The 11,223-nt window shown below is 38.4% G+C and overlaps 1 protein-coding gene across 1 annotated transcript; it reads right to left on the bottom strand.

The window, feature by feature from the left end:
* Positions 1 to 793: 793 nt before the first annotated feature.
* LOC109869480 (cerebellin-4) lies at positions 794 to 7,361 on the bottom strand. The gene is made up of 3 exons (XM_020459659.2): positions 6,788 to 7,361; positions 3,197 to 3,313; positions 794 to 2,413 (listed from the first exon to the last, which is right to left on the bottom strand). The coding sequence occupies exons 1-3, from the start codon at positions 7,082 to 7,084 to the stop codon at positions 2,216 to 2,218; spliced, it is 612 nt and encodes a 203-aa protein (XP_020315248.1). The 5' UTR covers positions 7,085 to 7,361; the 3' UTR covers positions 794 to 2,215.
* Positions 7,362 to 11,223: the final 3,862 nt, after the last annotated feature.

The raw sequence follows: 11,223 nt of genomic DNA on the forward strand, positions 1-11,223 counted from the left end.
GAATCCCTAGAATACATATTTTGGGTTACCGGTATTCACACAACCCCAGTGCTTTTTGATTAAAATACATACTTTGGATTGTTGCCGCCTTCGAATATTGGTCAAGTACATCTACAGTGGTAGTGAAACTTTGTGAGTGATAATCCACTGGCATTATTATAAATTCTTAAGGTAAAATTGTCAGCCAATCATTTGCACAGGATTATTTTTCAGATTCTGAGTTGTAATTGATTTCAATTCAAGAAAGTGAAAAGATTCCATGAAATAATGAAGTAAGTCATTTGAGTCACAATACTTTTCACATTATACCACAACAGACAATTGTAAACATACACTTTTTTTTACTCCATTCTGTACATTCATTCATTCATTCATTTGAAATACAATACTGAGTTGTTTTCTTCTCCAGTGTCCATAATGAGGCCATGTCACTATTATTCAGTCCAGCAGTAAAGCGTGTTAATTTGAGAGCTGTGCCAAATGTACAACGATCACACAAGGTCTATATGCATTGACATTACAGGGATTTGAGTTTCCAGACTGAGAATTGTGAAATAGGCCAAACCTATTCCATTCCATTTGGAAATGAACTGTAGCAGCATCAGGTGACAATAGAAGCACACAGCTATACTAACTGAAGCATGAGATTCACACACAAAACACATTCTCACTACCATGATATTGATATGCACAGACAATTGTTAACTCGGGAATATAAGTTAGGAGCAAATCAAACCATTCTGAGTCTAGATAGTATAACTCGATAAATATGGGTAGTACCGTATAGTCACAAAGGTCAAGAGTGAACACCACAGCTGCTCCATAAATGCTAAATGGCTAGCTAGATTCTTTCCCTAATTGTATTCAAGGGGAAAGGTTCAAGAATGTGAGTGAGATTAAGTTTGTGTAGAAATTGTCTCCAGTTGTTTCACGCACACCTTATTTCTTTTACATTTCATCTGCTGATAGATTGGCTAGAATAATTCCCTTTCCAAATCTCCCAAATGTTTAAAATATTGTGAGAATGCACCGGCTGTATACAAATGGTAAGAAGGAATCTCAGATACTTTGCAGGTGCCACAGGTCATGTGGCAGTCATTGATAACATAACAAATTGAAATCATTGGATGTAAAATGCCAAATTTGGTCATTCACTTAAATAAGCATTTAAATTCACCAAGCTATTATAAATGAATTAATGTGTAAATATTCAATAAATTAATGTGCATAAAATGTTTTTAAAAAGTGTTAACATATGCCATTGTGATCTCTTCAATGAAGCATTGCACATGACTCCACGGGTGTACCCATAGGTCGAAGTTCAAACAAACACATGACATGTGACTGACCACAGACAGGTATAGACATGGCCAGCAGCATAGGCTGTGATGAGGGAGGTCAATAGTGACATCAAAAGACCATAACTAATGCAGTTTCCAACTCTTGAGCATCAACTTGAGCTTCCATTGCTTCTCAGTTCAAATTAAAATATTGCATCTACAACATCTGTTTAGACTTATAAAATACTGTGTATATATGTATACAAGGCTAAAGGCTATGCCTGCAATTAAACTGCATTGTGTTCATCTGTCTGCAAACGTTGGGCACATTGTACCCCAATTTGTCAGTAATTCCCTAACACACCAAAAAGTGTTTCTCACACCTACAGAAACAAGTTCGTTGCTCCATTATGGTTCAGACAGCCGATTGTTTAGTGGCCAGAGCTGGTCTAGCAATGAGATACACATGGGAATGGCCAGACAAAACAAACTGGTGATGTGCTGTCTGAAACGACCTGGGTCTTCTATGCAGTCCTACTCAATCACAGCTTTTTGTATAATCAGATGACACAGGATCTGTCACTGCTAAATACCATGTATGCCACACTTGCTAAGAAAAAACGAATTTCAAAAGATGCTATGCTAAACATATTCTGCGACTATTACGTTTGTGTGTGAAGAATTGCTGTGAACGCATGTTCGTCTGTTGAAGTAGTTTTTTTGAGCAGTATTGCATTTCAGAGGGATTCCCATTTCCATAAAACATCAAAGCTTTTCAATGTCTCTTTTCTTCTCTCTGTTGTAATCCATGAACACGGAACATGATATTATCCATCCTTTGGCTAGATCCAACTGATGTAGAAATGTTTTGATTATACAGTGACAGTACATTGTTGATAGAGTCATTTGAACGGTGGGGCTTTCTTCTTATTTTTTTACAGTGGGAAAACAAGGAAACCAGAGAATGTAGAATATTGCCATCCGCCAACTAGATTTCCCTTCTCCAGTTTAAGGTAGACCTTGTCCTCTTTATCCAAAAAGAGCAGAACTCCATTGGTGGCTGCCTCTCGAGTTACGTCTTTGTCACCCGCAAAAGCTGAGATGACAGGTTTCCCATTCAACATTAAGTTCACCTGGATGACCCAAAGAGATAGCAATGAGTGAAAATAAGCAAGACAGGGGAGAAATGCAGCTAATGTAGCTACTGTTCTGTACTAAAATATCTTGCCATGCTATGATTGCATTGCCAAACATCATCATCATCATCCACAGCTACCTAGAGTAGCCATTTGCTAGAAACTATTGTTTTAGTTCAAATATGTACAGTTTGCAGGAGCCCTTCGCTTGGTGTACTTTGGAGAGAAAAAACACATTCTTGTTTAGATTAGTTTTGTCACTTTCTTAAATAGCAAGAGTAATAAGATTGTATGTTTACTAAGCTCATGTAGTCTACTCCCCCTTCCCCCACCCAGAGACAGCCCAGACCTTTCCAGGCTTCGGGGCTTCACAAAGAGAGGAATGGAAATTGGCACTACTTTTGTGCTAAACACACATCACCAAATTAGAAGATGTGTCTGTGATTTCCCATAGAAGTTCTACAGGACATTTTCCTAGCATTGACACGGTTAACTCTCTCATCTATTGAAATCAAGTGCTTTGTCAGAGATTTGTTTCTGCTTCCTCTAATAACCATTCTGTTAATGCAAATCCAAATGTCCCAATAGGCCTACACAGGAAATAGTCCAGAATAGACGTAGACAAAATAGTCTTAGGCACATTTCCTAATAGATTACAAGCCCTTTTCAAATAATGTAGCCATGGCCATTGTATAGAAAATGAATTGTCTCATGGGAATCACATTATATTATAACTGGAACTAAATTGCTGAATCAATTTGGCCAAAACAAATAGCTTACCTGTATAGTCTGACTCTGGTACACTTTTATAACATGAAAATTAAAACTGTAGATCCCTTTTCTGGGTGACAAAAACACAGACTCCAAAGTGAAATAGTTGCCTATATTCACAAGAACCTGGGGAAAGAAGAATAAAGCATTTTAGAAAGTGAAAAAATATTCTCCTCGCTGACTATTTAAGTCAGACCAGAATATTTATTGCTGCAAGGTCCAATGCAGTCAAAAATGTGATTTTCCTGTGTTTTATATATATTTCCACACTATAAGGTTGTAATAATACTGTGAAATAGTGAAAATGATGATGCCCGTTTAGTATAAGAGCTGTTTGAAATGCCTGAAATTTCAGACTTTTTTGGTGAGAGGGAGTTTTGGCCTCCATGGTAATATCATCATGTGGTAAATGAGTTAATCAACCATTAAGAAAATTCCAAACGTCTTTTCCAATAACAGCTCATTTTCAGTTTCCCCTCCCCACTCAGACCACTCCCAGACAGACCTAGCAAAATTCTTGCTTGAGAAATTGCCTTATGCTAATAAACTATTTTTGTGTGTTTATTAACATATTAATTGAAAACAGTCACAGTAAGCTACTTAATTGTTACCCAGAAATGATTTAATATTGAGTTTTTTTTGTTTAAACAGACCGTTAACCGGCTGGACCGTTAACGACCAGCTTTTCTCCTGCTGACACAACTATGGTGACAAGATTATAGTGTTAAATCTGGGATATTTCAGTAGTTGTAGACACCTCAACTCCTTAGAGAAAATGTACTGACAGTTTTAATCCTGTGATTTGACATCACAAGCAGCAATTTTTTTTTTTTTTTCTTCACTAATTGGTCTTTTGACCAATCGGATCCGTCCTGAAAAAGATCTGAATTGGGTAGTTGCAGGTTCATATCAACAAAGAACAAGGATTACAGTATCACAGAGACAAAGGACAAGTTTGTGAGATGCAGGGTACAGTACTGTAAAAAATAGGGGTACAAGGAGGAGGAAGAACAAAAACTAAATTGCAAAGAGCAAAGCAGAGTAGTAATTTCTGATCAATTTTGAGCTACTATGATAGAACATGTTTTCGTTCATCAAAAGACAATGACGGAAAAATATGAATATTTTTTTAAATAAAAAATGTACCTCTCCCTGAGAATTGTATGTTTTGAACAATGTGTTTTCTATTTTTTGGGGTATTGTTTACTGACTGCTTGAGAGTGTATATCATTTTGATCACATTGTTTATGATTTGAGAGCAGTGTTTGATTTTGAACACAGGTAAAGCTGTTTTGAGGCGAATGTTTCATTTTGCAAGAGGAGTCAAAGGTTATGTAAATAGTGCTTGAAGATGAGGTTTTGTGTTGAATGTTTTCAGGAAATGGAGCAAGGTTTCAGAAATTGTGTTTTAGCAATTGAGAAAAACTGTAATAAATGGAAAGCACAATGCTCAGGGCCAACTTCAGCGATTGCAAAAATCGCTGAAGTTGGAGACTTATCTCCCTCACCAACTTCAAACATCTGCTATCTGAGCAGCTAACCGATCGCTGTAGCTGTACATAGTCTATCGGTAAATAGCCCACCCATTTTTACCTACCTCATCCCCATACTGTTTTTATTTATTTACTTTTCTGCTCTTTTGCACACCAATATCTCTACCTGTACATGACCATCTGATCATTTATCACTCCAGTGCTAATCTGCAAAATTGTAATTATTCGCCTACCTCCTCATGCCTTTTGCACACAATGTATATAGACTCCCTTTTTTTCTACTGTGTTATTGACTTGTTAATTGTTTACTCCATGTGTAACTCTGTGTTGTCTGTTCACACTGCTATGCTTTATCTTGGCCAGGTTGCAGTTGCAAATGTGAACTTGTTCTCAACTAGCCTACCTGGTTAAATAAAGGTAAAATAAAAATAAATAAATAAATACAATTTGTCCATTATACAGCCTACAATGCACTGTACTACAGTATCCATTCTCAGACTTTCTCCTTCCCACCTTCAACAACCTGTTTGCTCTCTGAACTGGCTTATATTGGTTGTGTCACATCATTTGAAACAGGTTAAATCAATTTTGAGTGGTTGTGTTCAATCAATGACATATGTTCTCTATTTGTATTTGATTGTGGCCACTTGTGTTTACCAGTATGGATGACATGTGCATTAGAGTGCAGAATGTGTTTACCAGTATGGATGACATGTGCATTAGAGTGCAGAATGTGTTTACCAGTATGGATGACATGTGCATTAGAGTGCAGAATGTGTTTTGAGAATGAGAATGTGTTTAGAGTTTTGCTGAAAAGTCTAAGTGAGATCTGCAAATGGTGTTTTACCATGTGAAATGGTTTAAGGTATTGGCAACAGACTGCATAATTAGCTAAATGAGTCCAGGCAACTGAGAACTTTGTATAGCCAATGGGCTTGAGTGTTTTAGCAATTGAGAAAAACTGTAACAAACATCCCATGATGGTAGTGACTGCCCATTACTGCTCATCCCTTATTAACCATCACTTATTCACATTACTTTACTTGAATAAAATATATCAGTTGTCGTGTACATTACATTTGTTTTATTTGACGACTTTATTTCATTCCTAGTCATCATCTAATGTCTATTAGCTGCTGCCTATGCTGTCTGACAAAATCACTATTTTAGTAGTTCTTCAAAGTAAATAAGGCATACTTTTATGACTGTTGAATACCAGCTATCAATCACTTAGATCATAGTTTCCCAAACTCGGTCCTGGGGCCCACCTTGGTGCACAAATTGGTTTTTGGCCCTGCACTACACAGCCTATTCAAATAATCAAAGCTTAATGATGAGTTGGTTATTTGAATCAGCTGCGTAGTGCTAGAGGTAAAATCCTAAATGTGTACCCAGGGGGGCCCCAGGACCGAGTTTGGGAAACCCTGACTTAGATCATGTATTTTCAGATAGAGATACCTCACGAAGAAACTGCTCTCTATGTATCCCCTCTTGAATTTGTCTGCCTGTGTAAATGCAGCCTACTAGTCCAGTAGCAACTACTTGACACAGGAGCTGCACTCTTCTGCAATAGTCTCTCTTCCAATTAGGCAGATTCAGACAGTGATTTATGTCAAATGTTGGTTATGCCAGTTGAGATGCCACCAGGAGGTGATATAAAACAGTGATTTTAGGTTAATTCAAACACGGAACAAAAGTTAAATGCACTGCATTTACTCCATAGAAAATGTCACTGTCTCAATTCAGAGTACCACCCAATCAAACTGATGAAGCCAAACATGTCCTGTGTGTGTGTGTGAGATGCCCAGGCAGGTGTGAGTGTGCTATGCACTATTCTCAGTGATAAACCCATTATCATTGATTAATCATTCAAATTCAATCAATCATTAGGTATGTAGGTTGCTCTCTAAACCAATGATAGACTCTTCCAGAACAACTATTTTTTTAAAGAATATTTGTATTTAGTTATACTTTGGGGGAATAACCTGTCACTGTGTGGTCAATTAGCTATGTGAAACGTTGATTTTAAACAGCATTGCAACTTTGATGTTATAAAGTTGAAGTAAAACAAAACAGCCCTATATCAAACCAACGTAAACAGTCTTACTTGGTCGAAGTAAATGATTCTTGTTTTATTACTCATCTCCGACGGTTCGTGATTGTTGCTCCGGACCGCAGAAAAAGCCACCTTGGAGTTTGCCGCGCGCACCGAAATGCCTAGAGGAGAGGACGAGCCCTTCCAATCCGTAGTCGGATTAGAGTCGCAAACCACAAGACATTTGCCCTCCAGGACTATAGGCTCCGTGTCATTGTGAGCTCCCACAAACTCAGAGATCAACGCCAAACTAAACATAAGAACAATATATTTTACCATCGCATTGTCCAACAACCCTAACAGCACCATTTTAAAAAAGACCCTCTCTGTATCAAATTCCACGTCCTCCTCTTTGGTCCCCCGTCGCAGACGCTTCTGACGCGATACGATTATTTTCTTGGATCCAGCAGTATGCTATATTGGTGAAAGAAAGCAACGACTTCAAATGTTGACAACAACTGATGGAAATTAACATCCCGAGGATTTTCTCTTTGTCTCATTTTTATCATTTAGATTATGTTTGTGATTGAGTTAAAAATACAAAATAGATGGCTGCATGAGGCTGGCATGAAGGGTTCAGTCTGAGAAGAAGCGCAATAACATTTTTCTGACTAGTGCTCTGACTCTCCACATTACGCGTGTTGACTGTCAGTCCCAGTTGTGATATGCCCACGATCCAGACACGTCCATTTAGCAACGTATGCGTAAATATTTCCCGCACATAAAACAATGTCTTAATTTGTAGTTTACATTTTAGTTTTAGCCCTATTATGAATCTTTTATCTCGTTTTAAATCTTTGAGTATTTCAGTCTTTCTGTACCAGACTGCTGTTCAGGAAAGTTAGAATGATGAGATTGGATACATAATGGATGTAAAGCACATGGACTATTAATCAATTCATCTTTGGCTATAAGCATTATTGTTTTGAGACTAAACCAAGCATTTTGTTTAGAACAGTGGATATTTTTTATTTAACTCGGCAAGTCAGTTAAGTACAAATTAGTCCGTATTTACAATGATGGCCTACCAAAAGGCAAAAGGCCTCCTGGGGAGGGGGCTGGGATTTTTAAAAATAAATATTTTTTAATACATAAATATAGGACAAAACACACATCATGACAAGAGACAACACAACACTACATAAAGAGAGACCTAAGACAACAGCATAGCAAGGCAGCAACACATGACAACACAGAATGGTAGCAACACAACATGACAATAACATGATAGCAACACAACATGGTAGCAGCACAAAACATGGTACAAACATTATTGGTCACAGACAACAGCACAAAGGGCAAGAAGGTAGAGACAACAATACATCACACAAAGCAGCCACAACTGTCAGTAAGAGTGTCCATGATTGAGTCTTTGAGTGAAGAGATAGATTGAGATAAAACTGTCCAGTTTGACTGTTTGTTGCAGCTTGTTCCAGTCGCTAGCTGCAGCAAACTGAAAAGAGGAGCGACCCAGGGATGTGTGTGCTTTGGGGACCTTTAACAGAATGTGACTGGCAAAATGGGTGTTGTATGGAGGATGAGGGCTGCAGTAGATATCTCAGATACGGGGGAGTGAGGCTTAAGAGGGTTTTATAAATAAGCATCAACCAATGGGTCTTGCGATGGGCGTACAGAGAGGACCAGTTTACCAGAGAGTATAGAGTGCAGGGATGTGTCCTATAAGGAGCATTGGTAGCCGAATGGTAAAGAACATCTAGCCCCTCGAGAGCACCCTTACCTGCTGATCTATAAATTATGTCTCTGTAATCTAGCATGGGTAGGATGGCCATCTGAATCAGGGTTAGTTTGCCAGCTGGGGTGAAAGAGGAGTGATTACGATAGAGGAAACCAAGTCTATATCTAACTTTAGCCTGCAGCTTTAATATGCGCTGAGAGAAGGACAGTGTACCGTCTAGCCATACTCCCAAGTACAGTCAGAGGTATTAATCACACCTGGGGGGAGAGGGGCATTCTTCTTACCAAACCACATGTTGTTTTGGAGGTGTTCCGAACGATGTTTAAGGGTAGAGAGAACTTGTTGGACACTAAGAAAGCTTTGTTGTAGAACGTTTAACACAAAACAATGTATACACTCCACAAAGGGTCCCTTAAATGGAAACAAACTAAATGGAACCATTAAATGTAATGGAATTCACTATTTTTTTATATTTATTTAACCTTAATTGACTTGCCTAGTTAAATAAAGAACAAATTCTTATTTACAATGATGGCCTACCCCGGACGACGCTGGGACAATTGTGCGCCGCGCTATGGGACTCCCAATTACGGCCGGATGTGATACAGCCTAGATTTGAACCAGGGACTGTAGTGACGCCTCTTGCACTGAGATGCAGTGCCTTAGACCCCTGTGCCACACTAAATGGAATTACAACGTTTTAGGCCCCTCTGCATGGTGAATATTTCAATTTTGTCAACAATATGACGCTCTGCTGTGTTATATAAGCATCACAAAATGGAGGGCAAGGGGGTACCACCATGCCAATCTGAAGTGTTGTCATTGCAATATGAGTGATTTTGTACAACTCACACAGCTTTGACAACAATACCTGATGCATTACCAATATGTTTCCATGGCAATAGGAATTTCCGAGCTCAGGGTCTGTGATTGAAAAAGGACCATGTATCCTTGTGTGCTATAACCTTTGTGGCATGTGTGCCTGATGTATATCAATGAGAGAAGTATGGCTACTTGCATGATGACAGGCAGAAATTACATATTTTTGTAAGATGAGGCTAAAGCATGTTTTTTGGGGACGGGTCTTGTCGTGATGTTGCCCACACAGGACATTGTGAATCACTACAGATATTGAATGCAACATTGCCACATTAGAATTGTCATCCTACCTAACATGTATTGTAACGTTGTTCTACAGTGGAGTGGGTGTTCGCAGGCGCTATGGTGTCAAGAGGTTACCTACCATACAGTAGTACCCTACATATAACATATATAGTATCCTACTATAAGCGTCTTGACCCCATAGCTACAGTAAAGAAGAACAAGCATTAAAGAGTGCTATGGGGTATAGATGATCACGGGTGCAATATCTTACATGTTACTTAATGGGTCATCGAACATTCTGACAGCATGCAATACATGTGCAGCTCTCAACATTCCACTTGACTTGTGAGCTACACACACGGCATTTACATGGCCGTGTAATGCATCTGAAATGATGTCTTGAGACTTGTTGTGCAGTATGATGGTGACTGAATGATAAACTGTGATTTGGAATTTCACATCAAATACCTGAGATCCAGATCCGTCACTATCCACACGTTCTCCTTTGATCAAATAAATAACAAATGAACTTGTTGTTACAGCAAGTTGATGATTGTGGGAAAGTGTCTTCTTTACTGTTCATACAAAATGTATCATTAAAGATGGATTCCGCTGTAGGGGGAAACAGCGCCACTGTCCGTCGCAGCACCATTGTTAATGTTTTTGTTGCCAAGCTGAGGAGCGTCGCGCAGCATGGTAAAAAAAAAGGATTGCAGTAGAGCGCTCTTCTATCGGGCTTGCAATGATTATCCGAAGGGGGGGGGGGGGGAATGTGTTGGTTGTTTGCAGTAACTTCTTTGTTGTTGTAATATCCCGAACGAAAGTGGCTGATTCACCAGCATGGATTCCGGCCTTAAATGTTAAATCAAATCATGTAAAATATCACTATTTTATGCAACTTTTAGTAAGTGGAAATGAAACATTTTATCTTGAACATTATAAAGAATCAGTTTTCCGGTAATGAACTGTAATTAAATGTATCTTTGGCACAACAGCCACTGGAGAAGCTGGGACAGAAATCTATTCCTGGATGACTGTGCGACTGATGAGTACTTATTGTAGAGAACCACAAATAATGATTAAATGATTCAACCTGTTGAATACTTCAGAAAGTATTCATACCCCTTGACTTCTTCCACATTTTGTTGTGCTACAGCCTGAATTCAAAATTGATTAAATAGATTTTTCTTCTCACCCATCTCCACACAATACCACATAATGACAGAGTCAAAATATGTTTTTAGACATTTTGCAAATATATTCAATGAAATACAGAAATAATGAATTTACATAAGTATTCAAATCCCAGAGTCAATAAATGTTAAGACATCTTTGGCAGTGATTACAGCTGTGTCTGTCTAAGTCTCTAAGAGCTTTGCACACTAGAAATAGATGCCCTTCTTTACGAAGCATTGGAAAACCTCCCTGGTCTTTGTGGTTGAATCGGTGTTTGAAATTCACTGCTCAGCTAAAGGACTTTACAGATAATTGTATATGTGGGGTATGTGTGGGATTCAAACATCAGTGCTCTACCTGATCTATGGGTATAACACCTGTTATATAAACACTTCTATAACCTTTTGTGATTCTTTAGATATATTAAAACCCTTTGGTTGAAATCAATTCCCCTGAATAGAGGTGAGCAACA

Source organism: Oncorhynchus kisutch, linkage group LG24 (assembly GCF_002021735.2).
Source record: "Oncorhynchus kisutch isolate 150728-3 linkage group LG24, Okis_V2, whole genome shotgun sequence".
NCBI lineage: Eukaryota > Metazoa > Chordata > Actinopteri > Salmoniformes > Salmonidae > Oncorhynchus > Oncorhynchus kisutch.